The sequence below is a fragment of the Tinamus guttatus genome, unplaced genomic scaffold (assembly GCF_059628265.1).
Source record: "Tinamus guttatus ecotype Peru unplaced genomic scaffold, ASM5962826v1 Tinamus_guttatus_pri_ptg000125l, whole genome shotgun sequence".
Classification (NCBI taxonomy): Eukaryota; Metazoa; Chordata; class Aves; order Tinamiformes; family Tinamidae; genus Tinamus; species Tinamus guttatus.
Window position 1 is genome coordinate 3,153,906 of NW_028288659.1, and position 22,191 is coordinate 3,176,096.

The 22,191-nt window shown below is 44.1% G+C and overlaps 1 protein-coding gene across 1 annotated transcript in view; it reads left to right on the plus strand.

Moving 5' to 3' along the window:
* CACNA1C (calcium voltage-gated channel subunit alpha1 C) overlaps positions 1-22,191 on the plus strand; it is a 427,407-nt gene that overhangs the window by 386,277 nt on the left and 18,939 nt on the right. The window contains exons 33-38 of the mRNA XM_088521659.1: positions 9,921-9,953; positions 12,876-13,004; positions 16,171-16,236; positions 19,787-19,878; positions 20,755-20,920; positions 21,785-21,912. Of these exons, the coding sequence (XP_088377785.1) occupies positions 9,921-9,953; positions 12,876-13,004; positions 16,171-16,236; positions 19,787-19,878; positions 20,755-20,920; positions 21,785-21,912 (614 nt within the window). The remainder of the gene's footprint in view (positions 1-9,920; positions 9,954-12,875; positions 13,005-16,170; positions 16,237-19,786; positions 19,879-20,754; positions 20,921-21,784; positions 21,913-22,191) is intronic.

The following is a 22,191-nucleotide window of genomic DNA, read 5'->3' on the forward strand; positions in this document are numbered from 1 at the left end:
TATCCACTTTTAAACTGGGAGATAACCGTAAGCAGTGCTGTCTGCTAAACCTCATCTGAGTGACTGGGAAAACAACTGCTTCACCCTGAGCCAGATCAAGTGACATCTTTTCCTAAGCTGAACTGACATGAAGGCAAAGATGCCTCAGCTATAAAGAAACACTTGTTAATTGGAAAGCACTAAAATAAGTTGATATTTAGAGCTTGGGATTTTGAGTCTCAGCCATTTGTCCATGCTTGAACATACTGAATTACATGCAGAGAGTATTCGGTTTCATCCAAAGCATCCAACTTCTTTCTTTTTTTTTTTTTTTTTTTTTTACTAAAGAATTCATCAAATCAGTAATCATTTATTCCTGAAAAGAGGTCAAGAACAAAAATATATGTATATGTTGTTCATTTCGGCAGCTGACTGTAGTCTCCATATGAGCACCTCTAACACACTCGTATGATGCCTGTCGTTGACAGTCAATCCAAGGATGGCTCACAGGCTTTGTTGTAGCTCATATTAATATACAGCAACCCAGTATGCCTCTGCAAGCAGTTCTTTTCTTGGAAACCTCTACATCAACCTTAAATAACTTTCTAATTGAAAAGGCAATGAAAAGACACAGCCTATGAATTAAATACTAATCGCTTCAGTTCCCAAATGAAAATGATCTGTAACAAACTCTCTGTCTGGGCTGCTGGTGTATCTGGCTAGCCTCTCTTGACCAGAGATTTATTACTCAAAAACGAGAGGAGCTGCTATTTCACCTATATCTGCAGTCTTTTGCAATGCAATGCATGGTTTCAATGTGATCCTATTGCATTTGTAAGAAGATGGGTTGGGCTTTTTTCTCATTTCAGTGGGATGAGCAGTTTCTTCCAACACCTTCATCAAAGCATAAGAGAAATCCCTCTTCCTCACCCCACCCCAGAGCCCTCGGGCTAGCCAGAGGAAGGATTCTGGTGACACAGCAGGATCTTTGAGCTGCAGTCCTGCCTGGGAAAAAAAAAAAAAAAAAAAACGCTCATGATCTAGTCTTTGCCTGGCTCCAGTAGTGCCAGAAAAACTACCATACTGAGCAGGGGGTATATTTTTGCAGATGGCAGGTCTGCTTCTGGCCTTGACTCTGCCAGTGTAATTCCCTGTCAGTTTTGCAGCTGCTGCAGAGATGCTCCTGAATGGTCCTTGTGGATTCTCACACTCCTGACAAGCACATCTCAGTAAAGCCTGCTGAGCTGCCCAGCAAAGCTCTTCACAGATGAATTCCTTCAAGGTTCAAAGCTCCCTGGCCTCTTTTCTGTCATATATTGGTGAGGCTGCCCAGAGAAGCTAATGACACTGATGTAAAGGACATCAAGGATCAATCCGTTCTTATTTTTCTTCCTTCTTCTCTACCTACACTTTGAAATCCTATCACCTAACTAAAGAAGAGCTGTAGAAGAAATTACTCAAGTCATGCTTGAAGGCATCATAGACAAGCAGAGCCATGACAGAAGCATGACATGATTCCAGGAATCTGCTTAGTTCCTCAAATCATCAGCCTGCAGGGAATAGGAAGCTGGCAGGTGACACTCACCCCCTTAGTGCCAGTGGAATATTGCAACACTGAAGACAAGAGAAAGTCCTGGCTACCTGTGGCTCAGGAAATTCAGCTTAGAGGGGAACTCTGCTGCCATTACCCCTTCCAAGACAGGCCATGGGATGGTATGACAAATGGAGTGGATGCTTCTTACTATAAAAGAACACCTTATACAGAACACAACAACATGTATTTAAAATAACCACAACTGGTGTGAATGCTTTGAAGTCTTCTTTTTCATTTCAAGATGAATATCAGGGGCATCACCCTAATAAGCAAGAACTTTGACAGGCCAAGTTATGTCAGATATTCCTCTACTTATACCCCACCACAGCTGTGCTTTCACGGCACTACTACAGATAAGAAATCAAGATGATAGATGTATTTAAATAAGAAATCAAGATGATAGATGTATTTAGATGTTTAGGGCATGATAAGAAGACCTGGATAAGATTTGTTGCTAGGAGTGAGTCAAATCCAGAACCAAGCTGTGCTTTGTTTGGAAAACCAGCTTCATCGATTTCCCTGCCTCCCAGGCACCAAAAAAAAAAAAAAAAAGGAAAAGAAAGAGAGAGAGAGAAGAGCGAGAAAGAAGAAAAGATCAATATAAGAGAGAAGATAAATCTTTTTAAAGAGGTAGAGAAACAGACGAACCCTCTTTCCATCAGAGCGCTGGGTTTGGTGTTTAAAAGCAATATTAATTCTGCTATTGAAAAACAGTGAGACCCTTTGGACAACTTAGAAACAAAAATGAGAAAACCACAGAGTGTGGAGCATAGTGGAGATGAAGAAAAGCAGAGATCTGGGAACACTTAAGTATTCAAACTTGCACTGTCCCCATCTTAGTGGTCTGGTCATCTCCTTAATCTGTTCTGAGCTGGGACAACCTGACTGTCTCCCTTGGGAACCTCTGTCACCTGAATCAAGATCTGGGTAGCAAAGAAGCAAGTTAAATGAAGAAAAAAAAAAAAAAAAAACAGCATTGCCATGCATGGCCTTTGGCAGAGGTGTTCAAGTCAGCAAAACATCCTCACCTCATGCTCAAACTCATTTTGAACACAGCAAGTCCTTCACAGATTTGGCCTTTTGCCATTTATTTTCATGGTTTGGTTTATTTCCAGACCTTGCTATCCAGGTATGCTAGGACTTTCTTTTGCTACCTGTCCCTCGAAAAAAAAAAAAAAAAAAAAGCAGTAACACACGGGCCAGTCTGCACCTGCCTCTCTGAGTCAGACCAGCCCTTGTACAGCGGAGATGAGCACAGCATTTAGTATGGGCTTGTTTCTGAGGAACACCCAGGCTTGATTACCATAAAACTTGAATTCATCATTTACCCAGAGCTAATGAGAAGAATTATTAAAACATCCTGAAAATTAAGAATAATTTGCATAGACACACTTTCCCAATTGTTCTACTTTTCCTCTGAAAGTCATGAAAAAAATACTGCTTTCAGCTATATGAAAAGCGATTCTCATTAACTGTCCAGTAATTGTCAGTCTAAGGTAATTTGCATAACCAAATTAAAGTAATTGACTTCCTTCATATTTACCTTAAGCACTTGGAATCATAGGATTACAGTCTGAAACTTCACGGATATATATATGAAATTAATTAATAAGCTATTCAAATTGGTATGATTTGCATATTTGAAGACAATTAGAAAAGCAAGCTCTAGAATTTAAAATCTTAGAATACATAGGAAATGAAAGAAGAAAAAGTGTAGACGGAAGATTCATTTGCTGTAAAAGTTACCATGACCTTATTAACTGTATTCAAAATAGGTTTTTGTTGCATACGGATATGCTAATATCTCCCCGAGTATTTGAGCTCATACAGCGTCTATGTGAAATATATATATATTGTATTATATATATAATCTGTGTGAGCTGGCATTTTTGTCAATGTATATTGATTGTATATTAGTTAGTGCTGGCAGGAATGTAATGATAACCTTCATTGCAGGTGTCACATTTTTCCTAATTCTCCATACTGCACCAAATAAATATTTAGTTTCTTAGTGCAAGAGATTTTAATTTCCTCTGCAGAGCCGCCTGAAGATTAGTGTGTTACATTGCACTGGAACAGCAGGGAGATCAGCAAGGAGGCTACCATTTGCCTCAGTACAGGTAGCATCGTACATCTTGATTCCCTGTTTACCTGTAACAGGGATGTCTCTTTCTAACAGATACTAAAAGCACCAACATTTTGTGTGGGGAGTCTTGATTTTTTTTTGTTTGACAATAGCTCCTTGGAATTCTGACAGTTTTTCTCCTTTAAAATAGAATAAAAATTTTAAATTGCAAGATTTTGAGTAAAAGATCATTGCAAAAAAGTAGTTTGTGGAAAATCAAAACATTTGTCTCAATAAAGTAAGAACAATTCATTCTAGGAGTGAATTTCCACCGGTATCTAACTTTTCTAATTAAATGAAAACTCAAAATGTGTTATTGTAGAGAGGACAAAATGTAAGATTTCAATCTTACTAACATTTCTGCAATGCCTTTTTCCCCCAGAGTTGTCATGTTTCTACAAAACATTTAACTTTCAGTGTCAGCACTCTTCTTATAGCAAAGAGTATAATTCTGCCTACTTTTATTCACAGAAATTCTCACAGAACTGTACTCTTAATGGAAGAATGTAGAGGTTTAGCAGCTCGCCTGTTTTTGTTTTTTAACTAATAATTTAATTTCACTGAAAGGTTGTGGGTATTGAGAATTATGCTTTCTACAATCCAGTAGTGTTCCCACACAAAAAAATACTAGATATTTTTCACAGACTTCAGCGGCAGTTGGATAGTCTCTAGAGTGCTTGTGATTAAAACCACACAGAGCAGCGGCAGATGGATGACTCTGGAGAAGGTTGTGGTAGCTCCCAAGGGTAATGGCAGACTATTACCTGCCAGCAGCCAGGCTGATTTGAAACCCTGACTTTTTCTAGCTCTCTACAAAAACTGGTGTTAGCCTCCTGAGGTCACTTCAGCCTTTTGACACTACAAATGCAACAGAAAGTCTAGTGGCTTTTCTCTTACCATGTCTCCATGACATTGATAAATTCTAAATCTCTCTCTCTCTTATACCCTGGTAAATTCTCATTCTTCTTAAAGCTCATGTGCTTGCAGATCCCACCCAGCTTGTGTGTGACCCACATGTGCAAAAGAAAACTCATCAGAACAGCAGTGATGATGGTTTGCAGTTGCCCTGCATGTGCCCCCTGCATCCAGTCAAGCTGTAAGTGGCCAAGCAGCTGAAACAATCGCTGAGGTCTTTTTCACCTGCTGTAGCAACAAAATTAAATCACTGTTGCCTGTCAGGTATCCCAATGAAACTGCTTTTAGTTTTTCTCAAAATATTATGTTGGTAAGATGTGGTCATTTCCCCAAAACATTTCCTTCCATCCTTCTGATTCATTTTGTATCCAAGAAAGCTAGTGATGCAGTATGACCAAAGTAGACAGAGTTCTCAGAGTACAGAGACAGACTGTAGATCCAAAAAAAATGTGCTCAAAAAGACTGACATCCTAGAATTGCAAATGAGCTACACAACAATGCAGCCTGCTCAAGTAAACTCCACAGTGTGGATTCTCTGAAACATCTGTCCTGCGAGGAGTATAGAAAAGCACAAGATGAACATCTGTCATGCACGTTAGAAAGGTAACAGATCAATGGAGAAGTTTCCAACAAATATGGCATCTTCATCTGCAGCTTTTCATTTTCCAAATGTTGACAGCAATCAAGCAAACATCTTAGCAGATATCTGTTAACAACAACCAACTACTGCAACTGGCCTTTGAAGAGCTTCATCTACAAGTCATGTAGTCAGTGGAGAAATACGAATAGACATCATTCGTCATGAACAGCAATATAAGCAACATAACCCTTTTTTCTCATGAGAAATATGTGAGGATGCTCTCTCATATCACTGTGCCAAAGTCTCCGATACAGAATTCCACTCATCCCAAATGTAGGACTTTCAGGCAAAATTAGAAGACTCTTGTTGTAGGACTAAATTAACTGAGACAACTGACTAACTAAGTCAACAATAACTGTATACTCAGCTGCTTACTGATTCCTCAGATCAAACCATGTCCAAGTTCTCTCCAACTTTATAATTAGATTCTGTCTCGTGGCGGGGCTACAAAAAGAGATTTCTCCCTACAAACAGAAGAAATCTTATTGGAAAGTTAAAAACTGTCAAAGGTGGGGAGAAAATCCATCTGGACTTCCTGCCACCTGCCTCTACTGAAATCTGAATGTTCGTCAAGCCTCTAACAGTACTGAAGAATACTTACCAGCAGTTAAGGAAGCTTTTTGAATATATTAATTCAATATCTGCTGTACAAACCTAATGAAGCTCTACTTCAGTCATTTTTGGTGCTGTTTCTCTGAATGGCCCTTGTAGTTGTAAGGAAACCAACCAAAAATCTCAGGAGAGTCAAACCTCTGAAGCTACCTCCTCCATTTCCAGTGTTTGTCAGGGACTAGGAGGGACTGGTGTCTCTCGTCAGGATTTTTCACTGAAATTTCATTTAAATTTGCTTGTTAATTCAGCTTATTTTTTTCTTTTAAATGTGTATTTATCCAGAAGATGTCTAAGCCATGGATTTTTCAAGGGGCTTCAATACAATAGGGACGGTACAGAATCTTTTAGTCTTTATGCTTGTGTTTTAACTCCTGTTACAGCCCTGACAAGCCAAGCCATCACCTATGAAGAATTTCAGAATGGATTATGTTAGGCGTCTGCATGCTATGATATTGACTGTTACATATCAACATTGAAACACTGAAATTGGTTCTCCTGGAGTGCAAACTTCATCCTCTGCTTAGCAAGCATCCAGTGTTTGGAAAAGCCCTAAACACAATAATCCTCTTACCTCTGTGTAACACTGTTTCCTTGCCTTGAGTGTGAGATCAGATGCCAAGTTTGATATGTCAGTCACACTCTTCAAAAGACTCTGGTACTCCCTGAACTCACCTGAATGTGGGAACATGGTCTTTGGTAGCAGCCAGCAGGAAGCCTCACTCCCGTCTTCCCAGGGAAGCGCGCCTTGATCGATCGCACAGGCAGCAGGATTTGATGCTGTGGCCTCTGAGATTTCAAGTGTTAAGAGCTGAGAGGCTCTCTTCTTTCCCAGGGTCCTCCCTACACAGAATCCTGATTTAATGACTGGCAAAAGCCATGCCTTTCATTTTTGTGTCTGTAGAGCCTGTAAGGACATGCACAGGTTAGCAGTAGCTCAAGCAAAGTGGCAATATAAAAGCCTGGCATTTTTGGCATGCAGATAGAACACCATTAATATCAGGTACCTGTGGGCTACAATATTCTGAAGAGCTTTCCAGACATGCTTCAGGATTCCCTTAGTTTTTCCCCTAACAAATCTTTATTTGGGCTTCCAGTACCTTTATCTCTGTTTCTTGGCCTCTTCTGTTCCCAAGCATCTCTGTTACCTTTTTAAATATGGTAATATCAAGGGGGAAAAAAAAAAAAAAGCAAGCCTGCTATTCCCTTGCACTTGTCCCTGTTGCATGTCTTTATTCAGAAGCACCTGCTCAGATATTTTACTTCCCATTCCTAACCTGGGGATCCTCTTTTATATCACTTTTATGTGCCCTCGAACTTGTTTGTGATCTGGTCATCTTGGATCTCTTTTCTCTATAATGAAAGTCGCTCAGGGCATTATCTCTTGGTTGAACTATTACTGTCATTTCTCATTCGGTTATATGCACATCACTTGTGTACCAGGCAACAGGAACAGGATGGAATAGCTGAGGTTCCTTTGCAGGTTAGACCACATGCAGCGCAGATACGCTGTAAGCTTGAGAGAGATGGCTCTAAGCCTCTTACACCTTCTTTTAAGTGGCCTCATTCCTCAAAAAGCTTTTTCAAAGATATTATACACATGAAGTATTGCTTTTGTACATTGTTCTGTAGAACATTGTTGTAGAAGTGAAATCCTGAGCAGTTTAGATGGGAGTTAGACATTGGCTTTAATTGCAAGTACCTATCACCATGATTTCTTTCCCTTGGGTGCCAAGTGCCTGTTTTTGTACTAAAATTGGTATAGCTGCATAGCTTGCAGAGTTAAAGATTCTCTCTCTCTGTATGTATATGGTAATCTTTCTACAATATAGTTAGGAATCACCACAGCTGAAAGTCTCACAAGTTATCAGATATCTTTGCCTAGTCCCTTTGGTCACTCTTTAGCCAACTTGGAAATGGTGGGATTTGGCTCCTCTTTCAAACCCTTATGGATATTAAAGAAGGTACTGAGCAACCCCAGTTCACTGTCTCACCCTTATATACCCATGCACAAAACACTGTATTAAACACAAGCATATCAAGAGCCTCAGCCCACCGTGCCAGGGTCTGTACAAATATCACCTGCCACCATTAACAGAAGCTCTCCTATTTTGCTTTTGAGCTGTTGTTATAGTTTCTGGTATAATTTATTTCATAACTGACCCCATCTTAAAACATAGGCTGTTAGGGGAATGACCGAGGAGTCAGTCAACCTCTGCTTTCTTAGCAGTGCCAAAGATACTCAGAACATGTGGTTCATGGTTTTTTAATGCCTTGCCAACTCCTTCAAAATTGAGCCTTCCATTTCAACAGTGCAGTCTTGGCGCCTTTTATAGTCATACCTTTTATAGCAAATTTTTTACTCTATTACACTGCTATTATCATCATTTTCAGGCAAAATGATAAGAAAATGACAATTAGAATAGAGTATTCCGTGGTAGCTTACAAGGCTTCCTCGGATACTCAGATCAGACTACACTGAGATGCACTGACATTGTCAACCAGGAAAGATGCAGAATCCTGAAAGGTGCTGGAAACTTTCTGGGTACCTTCAGTCAAATCACAGCTGCTGTAGATCTTCTACCAGGAATACAGCAATAGCAGGTTGTGACTTTCTGCTATTCTTAGAAAAAGATGATTTGCAAAACTGATACAAAGTGGAAGGGGATGGTACAGGGAAAGTCACTGTTGGAAATGAGAGGTTTGCCCAGCAACATGAAATCAAAATTTACGCCTGGTCAGTAAGAAGTGTCTCCTGTGGGCACTGCTCCCTTATTTGGTATTCAAGCCATATTTTGCCTGTATGTGATCTGAAAAGAAAACACAAGACCTGAAAGAGGAGAAGAAAAAGCAGTGAGAGCTGACAATGCCAAACCAATCAGTTAACCCAAAACAATAGTATAAGACCAGGTGTAGCTTGGATTTATAATCATTCTCATTTGTATGTATTACCAAATAGGCTGGGCATCCAAAGTACAGTATTTATTTAGGTAATAAAAAAGTACAATGCCAGTTAGGTTAGTGCCGTGTGCTGAGAGAGCAGGAGCAGGAGCCCTTCGTGGCACTAGAGGGCAATTCTGCCATGGGAAGAAGAAATTTATCAGTTTCAGCTTGGCTGAGGTACTATATTTGCCGTATAGGGCATATATGGCATATAACAGAGGATAAGCCTGGCAGATTATGCTGCCATTTAACCGAAGGACCCCCCGTGAAGTTGTTTTTACTTATTTTTAATTCCGCTTCTTCCACCTAAGGGTATTTGCTGCCTCAAGTGTTCTTTAGAATTGACTTCAGTATTGGAAGGAGCCCCAGAATTTAATCAAGGACATGGTATTTGCAGCAATTTGATTGTTCCCAGGATGGCTGGGACTCAGCTCAGCCTCAGTGGACACATCCATTAGGTCCCTGGAGCTTTCCTGAGACTTGGGCGAAGTCAGAGCAAGCTAAACAACAACTTTGCCATCCAACTTCCCACAGCTGGCAGTGCGTTCCGCAGGGCTGCCAAGAGCATGATTACACTGTCCCGGCCCATTGTTTCATTAACAACAATGTAATCACGGAGAACTACATGTAAGGGAATGGGGATGTATAAATAGAAAGTGTTGCTTTAGCATTGAGCTGTTAAGGGTTTACAAATCAAGACTGATGCACTGGAAGTTGGCTGTTCCCTATGCAGACGCGGCCTGGATCTGAGCTGGAGAGCTAAATGAGTACCTCTGTTGAACTTGATAGTAGAGATCACAGAAACATTTTAACGGTATCAGTACTTCAACTACCTGGGTTCCAGGATGTCCAACACTGCTACTGGGTCAAATTCACATGCGGTGTTAGTGGGTACAGCTCACCTGAAATTCAGCGGGAGTTGTTCCTACTTGTGCCATGGCCAACTTTGGTCCTGTGTGTCCCAGGGAATGAGCCCAGCCTCTTGTGCATTTCTTTCACACTCCCATTTGCCCTCTTCTGCCATTTTGTTGCTCCTGTGTTAGCCAGGACCTAGGCTACTAGGCCTCTTGATTGGAGACTTATTACAGCTTATTTCTGTCTACCTTTCTTTAAAGCCAGCTGAACATACCCAATGCTCTTCCTCTATGGTAAGACCGAAAATACAGACCACCCTCCCAGCTTCTGTGACACTCTTTCTAACACACTCCTTTATTCTCTTCCCCCTGATCACGAGTTCTCTCTCCAAGCCCAGCCTAGTTATTTGTGCATGAAGCTGCCATGTTGTGTATTGGTGTGAGTCTGGTGTTCACGTGAGCTGTGAATATGCTGCACATGTGTATTTCTTGTGCATCCTGAGCTTTCCTTTGGTCAAGTTAACTGTTGTTCTGCCTTCTAATGAATCACCAAGAGAGAACAAGAACTGATAAGATTTCTTGTTAGCAACACACCCTCAGGATCAATGTGTCACTGAATGGGTTTGCAGTGTGACCTCGTGCCCAAACTTACAGACTAGAAAGGATTAGGACTCAGAAGCTCCCATTTGAGGAGGTGATGACTGTAACTTTGGGGTTTTTACTTTGGACAGATAAGAATAAGCTGTGCAATGGTACACACTAACGGTACTGCTCGAGGTCCAAGGCAGTCCTCACACAACCCCAGCAGAGCTGCTTACCCAATCCTGGGTTGCCACTTTGTGAATATTCCCTCCTCTGCTAAAGATAAGCCATCAAAAGTCTGGATGAAAGCAAGGAAGAATTAAGTAAAGCTGTGCAAACAGTGGCTAATCTGTAGCCACCTAGTTCTAAAATGAAGCCAAATCTCCCTCAGGCCTTCTTTTGCCTAAGTTTGATTTGGCTGAGTACTAGTTTGATGGCAGTAAATTGCAGGGAACTGTAGGAATTTGTTCCACCTTGTCCACTGCTTACATTTTGTCTAACCCGGGAAAGTAGGGCTGATTTTCTGCTCACAGCTCCTGCCGCCTGTCAGGAAAAGGAGGCAATACTAAAGCCTTTCCAGACCAATGTCCCAGCTCGTTGCCACCCAAAGGGCCAAGCCCATGAGAGCACTGGCCTTTAAAGTAAGCAAGTACCTTTTTCTTAGGCGCAGCTCCAGCAAGACTGCTATCCACATCCTTTTTTGAAAAACTTGGACCTCAACTCTTTTTTTAGGTGGTATTGAAATTGAGGTGCTTACAGAAATGTGAAGGAATTTCTTTAGGATGAGGAGAGGTGTGTGACTTTATATTCAGCCATCTGGAGCTGTAGTTCTGAAGGCGTCACATGCCAGGATTATTTGAGAGGCTAGAGACTCTCCTTTGCCTTCAGAACAATTCCCTCCCATTTACTGAAGCTCCCAGGCTGTGGTCAGAAAAAAAGAGGATGATTCAGGGAACACTCAGGCTGTTCCTGGGCATATCCTGTTCCCCTAGTTCCCTGCCCTGTTAACTGCGTGGGCAGCCCGCATCAACCTCTGTAGCTTATGGAAGGAAGATACCCAAAATACCCACCAGTGTCTCCCAGACGTAGCCAGACTGCAGGTTTGCTGCAGTGCTGAAATGCTAAACGCGCCGCTGTGTTTCATGAGCGAGGCAGTCTCACTTGTGCACAGCAGAGCAGCAAGCAGCTACAGCCGGTGCGCAACACTGTGCAACACTGCCGCTGCCTGACGGGCAGCGGGGCAGAGAGCGGAGCCGGCAGAGCCGGCGGGAGGCTGCACGGCGCGGGCTGGCGCGGGAGCCAGCGCGCAGCACACGTGCATGCTCTCAGCTGCACACGCTGACGTTTAGTCACAGAGATAGGCATCCGGGCAGTTTCCACACCTTGGATTTTTGTAGGAAGTAGGAACGCAAGCCGATGCTGGCTTTGTTGCGCTGTGACAGGAAATCCAAAGGGTCTGTTCTCTCTTGGTTTACACAGTGGTGAGTAGTTAACAGCAAGGGTGATCTGCACTGTTTCCTCGTCCTAAACGTAGCTCTTTTGGGGCTTAGACTCAAACTCTGTACTTTGCAGGCTGGGTGGGGATAGGTTACATTCCCGTAGTGCTTCCAGTGGCGGCCACCAGCTCCACAGACTTCACACAGTATTTTAGGGAGTAAATGATCTGGGGACCGCATTGCATTTTATGCGCCTTGCCTCCTCTCGAGCTAGACAGCAGGTTCCTCCCAGAGGCCAGGTAAGCCTGCTGGCATCTCGGCATTCAGAAATCTGTTGCCTTCACATGTGTGAAGTCTGAGGAATGTGAAAGCTGGTTACAGGCCCAGGGGAAAATGCTTAGGGACAAAGCAGATGCTGTGAGAAAAACAGGCCAGAAAAAAAAAAAAAGGTATTTAAAAATACTGCACGCCTGAACAGTAGCAGTAAAGCCTTTTTTTAAAAAAAACAAAAAAAAAGGAAAAAAAGTCAGCGCACAGGCTGTGGGAAATACAAAGGGGTCATGAGAAACGCAAAAGCCCAACGCAGAGCAGCGGGAGTTGGAAGCACAGCTCGGCGCCCAGGCGCAGCACACACGAGCAGCAGGACTGTCAGAGATACAAGAAACACGAGCAGCTGAGCTGGGGCAACGCATGCTGTGCCCTTGCGGGGCTTCACACGCCGAAGCAGAGCTGGGACCTGCTACTGTTTCCCAGCAGAGTCAGCTACACATCTGATCCGCAGCACCAGACTCACTGGGGCTGCTGGCTGAGGTTTCTGCTGTGGTAGCTTCAGAGACAGATCCAAAGAGACAGTATCTTTCTTCTCCAGCACAGTGTCAAAATAGAATGGCATCTCACCAGCATAATGCTGGGGGGAAGTGGAGCATGGACAATCCCTGATCACTAAAAGTCCAGGCATCTTCAGTGGAGATGCTGATGGCCTTGAAAGCCCCCACAGAGCAGCATCACTACCATGGGAAATAGGGCATGCCAGGCCAGTACCCATCTGTCCCTGAGGTGCTGGGGCAGCACAACACTCGGGAGGGTGCCCGGGACCAGGAACAGTGCAGTGAGCTCTCGGCGTAGTGTTCTCTGTGACCCAGGGCCTTTGTTCCCCCCGTGCTGTTGTAACTCCTGCCTCTGTGCCAATGGCTTCCAGAACGCAGAGGAAAACTCTCGCATCTCAATCACCTTCTTCCGACTCTTCCGCGTGATGCGTCTTGTGAAGCTCCTGAGCCGAGGGGAGGGCATCCGGACGCTGCTTTGGACCTTCATCAAGTCCTTCCAGGTACTCCTTTACTTATCTGTAAATCATATGGAATGCCTAATTCTTTTTACCCCTTTTTTTGCCCCTCAAAGCGGGGTTTCCCATGAGTGGAAGTGCCAGAGTACAAAGGATGCTCATGAGTCCTGTGCATAAAAGTGGCATATGGCTTGAATGCTACTCAAGCAACCCGCTCGTGGTGGATGACTGTGTGGGTATGAATTTCATCTTTAAAGCATGAGTAAGTGCCTAAGACCTTCCTGAACAGCCTTGATAACTCAGTTCCACTCAATTACAGACTGTAACCCTGTTGATCTTTTTTCCATTTTGGTTGAAAAATACCTGTTATTGTAGGTGAAATGCACATCTGAGAGGAAAGTTTGGGTCTCAATTAAATTTCTTTTAAGCCTTGTTTTGAGGACTACCAGTGAGTATTAGAGGTGTGTGGCCCCTGTGCTACATTCAGGAAGAATATCATCTTTCCTGCCCTACACCTTTGGCCTTGATAACAATGCCAAGCTGTTAAATTGCCGCTGTTTTTACCCTGGAGACAGCTGCACTTTGGTGATGGGTGAAGTATCAGAGTAGACAAGGGAAGAAGAAGAACAGAGTGGATAAGAATTATCTATCTGCTCTATGGGAAACAAACACAGAGAAACCCACTCACTAGAAATACTTCTTTCAAACCATCCAGTATTGGATTGATGTGTGGAAAAATGGCAGTTAGAGATGAAGAGGGGCATGTTTCTACATTTTACAGATATTTGACCTGTACTTATTGGGCTAGCACAACCTAGATGTTAGCTGAGGTAGTGGCAGGGAAAATACAGCACAGTGATACAAATGGTGGTCTAAACGTAAGAAAAGATGCAGGATGAGGTAAAAGCATAAAAGAGTAACTTTCAAACACAGAAGTCATAAAACAGCAATCAGATATTCCCCAATTTCAGGCTTTAAATGGTTGATAGCATTTTTACTGACCCAAATGGTAAAGGAACTGACACGAACTTGAGAATTTAAACTTCACCAGCTACCAAGTTTGTACCAGCTCCACTTGTCCCAGCTCTTGGCTGGAGGGGATGAGGTGGATGGGAAAGGGTGTGCCTGGTGCTTCCCTCCAGTGACCTCAGACCTCTTTGTTTGGAGAGTCAGTCTCTCCATGGCAGGGCCGTGGGATGGTGGGAGGAAATATCAAGGGAGGTATCTTCCACAAGCAGAGGGAGAAAGCACTGGGAGCAAGTGCCTTTTCCCTTGAAAGCCTCTAGCTGCTTGTAACATGCCCTTCTCTGATGGGAGCTCCTCCTCTCGCAACTACTGTTAAGTTACTTTCGTAACTAAGAATAGCCACAGTGCAGAGCCCTTAACTCCGCCACTCCCATTGTCAAAGTCCGGGATCCCTGTGGACATTTCTGTCTGGCAGAGGCTTTTCTCTGTGTCCCCGTGTGCTTCCAGGAAGTGTGTTCCCTCTTACAAGACAGCTTAACAAGCAGTGAACTTGTGCAGGAGTTCAGATGCCATCACAGCCACCGGGTGCCCTGTGCATGAGGCACGGTCCATACAACTTGGGGCACTGGTCAGGGGAGTGTGTGGTGGGAAAACTGCTCAGTGGGGTTCCCGGAGCCTGGAGTGACAGAGACCAGGCCGGCGGGTGGGAGGAGTAGGAAGTGAGAGGGGTGCTGAGAGCAAGGCAAGGCCGTGGGAATGGAAAGGACAAGTGGTAAAACCGGAGAAAGACAGAGATGAAGAAGGACAGACTTAGAAGAGTGGAGTATGGGAGATGGCGAAAACTGAAGGACACATAGGAAATAAGGGGCAGAGATGAGTAAGAAGGTACATCAGTGGAGAGGAATGGGCTGAGCAGAAAAAAAAAAGAGTGGAAAGCAGAGGGCTAGGAGGGAGGATAATCTTACAGTCACTTTGTGAAAGCCAGACAAACTCTCAAGGTTATGCCCTTTATGTTCTGTCTGGGCACTATCCCAGGAGCTCTTCTGAGGTCCTGTGTGACTCTGCCCAGGGTGGATAGTCACAAAATGTATGTGACTGTCAGCCAAACTCTGTTCTGGCATGTCTGCATTGTGGGACATGATTTGTTGGATCCCATAAAACCTAGAGGAATCTCTGAGTCTTAAGATGATGATTGCAGGCAGTGTTCAAAGGTTTAAATTTGGGGCATCATAACATTCAAATTCCTTTGAGACAATTTCTGCAGGCCTTAGTCAAATCCGCATGGTTGTCAGTAAAAAAAATCTTCTTGAATTCTTCCAGTGGAATTTGACCCTATCGAAATTTAACATAAACTTGAAATGTGTAAGTAACCTCAAATAAAACCAAAATTAATGTTGTGGGTATTTGATATTCCATGAAGCAGGATGTTCAAAATCAAGAGCAGGGAAAGTGCTCACATTTTTAGGATGAATATGTCTATGCATCTCCTCCAAAGTAAGATCTGAAAATCCCTGGTCAGAGCACAATACATTTCAAAAGGAACAGCATAGAAAATTCCTTCTGGAAAGCCCAAGCTTGTGAGGTCCAGAGTTGTGCCCTTCTTTCCTGCTGGTGGCAGAGGGAGCTGCTAGCACTCAACACTGCTGATTGTACTGGCCTACTCCTTACCCACCAGCACTGCCTATCAGGGCTCTGCATTCCCTCTTCAGCAGCTCATCACAGACACCTCGCACACTAGACACACCATCACAAGCATCTAATGCTGAATAGGGAACAAAAGTGGTTCTGCTGAAGGTATCTAGGATGGTACCAGCCGCTGTAGGAGAAGCCTTGAACTCGGCTCTTGACAGCTGTCACATTTTTCATTCCAGCAGATTGGATGCAGACAAAATCCCAGGCAAGTCATTACCGTTAGTCACCGAGCAGTGCCGATGGCAGCTGTTTTCTCCCGTCGGTAAATGGCCGTGCGTCCTGCGGGCGCCAGCCGCTTCCCGCTGTGCCACGGGCAGCCCCGCTGTGAGGGAGGCAGAGCCGGGCAGCGCGGGTGGGAGCGGGTCGGCCCCGCGCGTGGCGGGCAGGACAAGCGAACGTGGGCCTAGACAGGCACCTAGTGGCCGCCTGCCCCAACTACAGACTCCAAGTTCGGCCTTGGCAAAGCCAGGCTCCAGTGTGCCAAGCTCAATGCAGACACAGTGCTCTTTCTCTCTCTCTCTCCCTTTTTGTTTTTATTTTTTCCCATTTGTAGGCTCTCCCCTATGTGGCTCTTTTAATAGTGATGTTGTTCTTCATCTACGCCGTGATCGGGATGCAGGTAAGTGATACTGAGAAGCTCAACTATCTCTAATGGGAAGTTGCTAGATCAGTGCATGGTGGTGAGGACCTACCATAATGTTTAGTCCTGGTAATGTAACAAGGTGGCTCACCTTGACTGGCAAACATGTGTTTGTATGGGCTGTGAGCAAGAACACAGTACACACCAGCAGATCCAAAAGGAACTCTATTTAATATTAAAGCACGATGACATAGAAAAAGTTACATGCCAGCCCTCCACACTCCCAAAGGAATAAACAGCAGCTGTAGCAAAGGTGATTTACTGGCTTGCTCTTCATCGCAAAGTAGTTGTTTCATTGGCCTCATGGCCATCCCACACTGAGCAAACCTCATTTTACTCTCACATCACTTTTGCACTGGTGTAATTCCATTGAGATGTAAAGAACAGCTTTTGCTTTACACCCATGAAAGCAAATATGGGATCAGACCCAGTGTACCAACTCTGTATGTTTATGCCAGTTTTTCAGGAAGCTGCATCAATACAATATCCTATTCAGCTGCATAAATGAACTTGGAAGCAGCCTGAGCATTCATCTGTGCAAGGAACTGATGTTGCATGCAGCCTATTGAAGAAAGCATGTGATATAGGCACAGTTTGTGACAGTCCTAGCCTCATCTACTGTGCTGCTTTTCAAACTACGCTTCACTTTCCACTTGGGTCTTATCAGACATCTCAGAGAAATCAGCCATTCGGGACCAGTGATCAAAGTATAGAAAGACACTACATAATTACTTCCAGAGGTCTTTAAATATGACAGGCTTCTTGGGTTTACAATTCAGACAGAATTGTAACAAAATTCGTTTGGCCTCTGTGACCATTTTTTGTTTCATGTTGTCATAATGACATTTTTTTACAGACTCCCATTTACTCTTCCCCAGTTTGAAAAATAAAACTGATAATTTCTTGAATTATTGTAGGTTATCTCCTTTAGCCCCAGTAACTGCAGCTGTCATTTAATCTACCAGATACTCACAAGAAATGTGCCAGTTTTGCCTTAATACCTAACTAGCTCAAATGGCCAAGATCTTGACAGGATTACCTCTGCCATGTAGAAAATCACTTGAGAATATTGTGTTGATGTTATGTAACTAGAGAAAGCATTTAAGGTGGCTTCCAAGCACCTTTCAACTTTCAGTCTCTAATGATCCTATCTCTACCAAGGCTATATATGATTCTGTAATTCTGCTGCCTTCCCTGTGAACTGGTTTTAAGTTGACTATTTAATTCTGGGTTTAGGTTTAAAGCTCTGTTTTAACCATTTCAGCATCCTGAAGGTCATCTAGCTCTCAATCATGTTGAACTACATTACATCGTAGTTTACTAGATCACTTTAAACCGCCCTTTCACTGACAAAAATAGGAATTCTCAACCTCCCCTCATTGCTTAGAGTCTGCAGACCCATTATCATCACTTTTTGTCCTCATGTTATTTCAGATATTTGGTGTGCTGCTCTCTTGAACCTACTGACACATAAAGTTCCTTCAAACATAGGGACACATAGGAGGGAAGATCCTTTACTGCTCTCTTAAGCAGCACTCTTGAATGCCTAGATATGCCAGATCTGATGTCAACATAAGAATTTCCCACATAAAGGAGACCTGTTATTTTATCTCAGCTATTCCCCTGACATTGAGTAGAACAACATTCAAGCTTTGCTACCTGATATGCCCATGGACAAATTGGTGTTGATGGATGAAGTTATTAATATAATGGTCCAAGAGGCAGAGATTGAAGAGATCAAGCAAGAGAAACTTCTACCTGCAGCTCTTCATGGCTTAGTAATGCAAACACCCATAGTAGTTGTTGCCAGTGCATCTTGTGTGAGGGAAACCGCAGGGTCAAAAGGATGATCCCAGACTTCCAGCATGGGAAGCTCCCTTGCCTATACTTGCCTGAAATGAAAAACATGGGCTGCCTAAGCTCGAGCTGCCTCTGAGCATTTAAACTGTCTTCCTGCTCCTCCTTAATGCAGCTGGGACTGTCGCTACTACCCACGGTGGGGCTGGGGAAGGCCCATACATCCAAGAACAACCCCTGCAGAAAGTCTGCATACAGACACTCCCTCCTGTCTGGAATGGCCTCCCCATCATTGTCCCTGTGCTTCACTCCACCTCGTTATTTGTCTTAGGGTGTTAATTACTGGTGACATTTGCTTGAAAAGAAGCTCTGTGTTTTCTCAGGGCTGCTGTGTTCCTGCTGCTCATTTTGGCTATGAGATTACAGCTCTCAGTCCTTGAGATCTCTGTCATGTTGCTATTGATGGGGAATAAATAGCCCTGACTGATTATGTTGTGCGGAGACCTTTCTGCCAGGCAAGGGTTGTTAAGCTCTTAGTCTCAATTCCCATAAATACAAAAGTGATATAAGACTTTCTTAGAGATGCCCAAAACCCTCCTGCACAGAGACCTTTACATCTCAGGCTGCCAAAAGGTTTGCTCATCATTGTAGACTTTGTCCAGTGACTGGGTGAACTTGATGCAGCAGTGGTTGGCTGGGCATGGAAGGAAACTAAGCCGTTTTTATGTGCTTAAGGAAAGGGCTGTTAGATTCTAAATTAAAACTTGGAATAGTCAAGGGATAGGGCACAGATAACCCCAGGTAGATTGAAATAGCTTTGTACTGAGCTATTGATGCACAACTGTTGAAGTAGAGAATGAAGCAGAATTTGTCTTACACAGTGCCCTAAACTGTTACCATCCCTTTGTGCCTAAGACCAAATTCCCTGAGGCCCTATAATTCTTGAGCTGTCTTCTCTGCAAGAGTGTTGTCTTTGCAGATCATCCCAAAGCAGTGTACAAGCCGCCAGCCTGTTTCTGTTCCACAGGGCAGATCCACTGCTTTCAGCTGCATTATGAGGCTTTTAAGATAGGTCTTCTCCTTCGTATGCCTCTCTTCTTTACATCACTAAACCTTTGTCCCTGATTTCATCTCTTGTTATTTTTTTTGATTGATCCATTCCCTTCTTCTCTGGGCAAATCTAGTCATCATCTTTGCACTGCTGTATTCTCAGGGGCTGTAAAACCCTTTCTGGTGACAACTATGGTTACTAGAGGTGCAGACATTTGGATAATCTCTAGATCCAAGGCAAGGTATTTACATTGTTTTAGAAGATACAAGGCATCCCACAGAGTTGGAAGCTCAAGGCTTTGCAGCTGATGGTCTTTTGCTATGCTTTCCTCTTGGGGAAGACAGCTAAGCAATGAAGGAAGGACCCTTTTTTCTGTGTTAACTTTTTTCAGCTGGACCTCCTTCCCCTATAAGTGCTTGTTGAACAAGACCTGGTACCACCTTTTCACAGTGTATGATATAAGGAAGGATGCTTCTTGTTAGGGTGTGAGTGCTTTTCTGATGATAAAGCACAAGCAAGGGAAACAGCAAATATGAAAACCAGTGGAAATGTTCTGTAAGTGACAAGCAGATCCCATTACATATCAGATCCCCTGAGTCAGACTGAGATGAAGAGCTACAAGTGACAAGAGGTTTGGGGTTTTTGCAAGGCTAACCTGAAAAGACCTCTGCTTTCTGCCAGGTGTTTGGTAAAATTGCGCTGAATGATACCACAGAAATCAACCGCAACAACAACTTCCAGACCTTCCCCCAAGCAGTGCTGCTGCTTTTCAGGTGGGTGTCTGACGGTTCCGGATAGTGTCAGTCTGGGAGTGCTATTCCTTTGCTCTTGGACACAGCTTATCTGCTTCTATCGTGGCATGCTCATGAGGTGAGTAGAAACATGTTGTCCCTCTGTAGGGGAGCCCAGGGGTTATGTCAGATGAAATGACTGGTCTGTTAACCCTCACGCCTGCCAGCCGACACAGGCCAACCTGGGTACCTGCAGGGAGGCAAGTCCTTCTCCTGAAAAGGAAGATGGCTGATTATTCAGTTCCATGAAATGCTCCTTTTCTTTGAAATCCAGACAGTAGAATTCCCTGCTTATTGGAGCAGGGAAAGGGACAGGATCCCTGCGTGTGCCTTGACATGGTTGTGCCTAACTTAGCTTAGCTGCCATCATGCTCCACTTGTGGCCAGGTGTGCCAGGACCAGGAAAGGCTGCTGAAGAGAGGGGAGAGAAGGGTTGGGAGTTGGCAGGAATTCTGCCTTCTTCTCATGTTTGAATGGGGAGGGGGAGAAAGGGAAAGTAGGGGGACTAAAATCAAAGATACCAGATGTCCCCTTGCATTTAGCATCATGTAATCCATAGCCACGTCACGTGAGTCGCCCTGACACTGGCAGGTTGGAGCATGACAGCCCCATATCCAGACCAGAGCGGTTAAAGAACAGCACGTTGACCATGGCAACAAAGCCAGGGAGAGCAGTGGGATATTCCAGTGTGTGTCACAGGCAGACTCTGCCTCTTTCCTGATCGGCCTAACTTGCTCTTAATTGACCTTCATGCCCAAATTTCCATTAACATCCTGGGAGCAGCTTGCTAATGTACCAGCCTCTCCTCTCTCACGTCGAGGGTGACTGTTGACTGGCTTTTCCCTGTGCCATGTCCAGGTGTGCCACCGGTGAGGCCTGGCAGGAAATCATGCTGGCGTGTCTCCCAGACAAAAAGTGCGACCCGGAATCGGAACCGGCCAACTCCACAGAGGCCGATCACTCCTGCGGGAGCAGCTTCGCTGTCTTCTATTTCATCAGCTTCTACATGCTCTGTGCCTTCCTGGTGAGTCTCTACTGGCAACTCAACGGGCCTCAGTTTTGCACAGCAGAAAAATCATCTCAAAGACGTGAAATCTCCCCATCATGTCTTTCCCATGACAGTGCTCCCTTGATCACTGCAACTCCTGCCTCTCTTTGGAGCTCTGGGGGATGCTGTGCTTGCAGTCCCAACCCTTTGTGCACTGCAAAGGAATGCTCTTCCACACTCCCCCTCAATGAGAAAACCAAATTAACGTGTTGTGGGCCGTGCTGAGGCTAGCAACGCCTCAGTCACACTTCCCACCTTCCCTCCTACCTTCCTTCTGCCTGCTCATCAGGTTTTTCCTCCCCTGCCAGCAGCAGTGACTGTGAGAATACACATATCCCACTTGCATCTGTTCAGTGTTGGCAGTGCAGCATTGCTTGGAGCTTCAGCACATGCTCTGCAGCTGGCGTCAGTGCACAAAACTCTCCCAATGAACAGCAGCAACATTTTAAAAGGCTTGATCCTGGGCCAGGAGAAAGGACTTTTATCTCAGCCCCACTGCTTTTAGAGGAGAAATCCCAGTTTCCCCCACCATTATCACATTCTTCTGGGAAAAGCCACGGGCAAATAAAAGGCCAGAACAGTGTGGCTAACAAGGCAACAAACCTGAGCCATACCCATTCATTTGGGAGGAGAAAGGCATGGTCAGCCAAGAATATCCTGCCTCTAGGATCTTCTTACTTAAACTGGGGAGCTGTCATGGGGGAACAGAGAACCCACACACACACACATACAAATAGCTTCCCAATTTTATGAGTCAAAATTCAAGCTTTGAACTGGGAACCTCATGATGTCTGCTGTTACCTGCCTAATCCACCAAATCATCTCTGTCCTTGCTTGCAGATCATCAATCTTTTTGTAGCTGTTATAATGGATAACTTTGATTACCTGACGCGAGACTGGTCCATTTTAGGACCACACCACCTGGATGAGTTTAAAAGGATCTGGGCAGAATATGACCCTGAAGCCAAGTAAGTGACCCACCAGAAATACCAGTACATCTCAGGAGAACTGAGATGCACTGCAGCCAGTACCATATTTCTCCTACAGGAACACTTTCTGCAAAAACCCTAAAATAATTATCTCCACAAGGTATTGCTGCTGAAAACAGTGACCAGCAGAGATAGAATACACACAGAAATCTCAGCATCTAGGCTGCATTTTCAGCTGACAGGGCATTGCTTCACTTTCAGTCAAGGGTTGGGGTACAGTCAGATTTTTTTTTTTTAGGGAGGACAGAGCAGGGAATT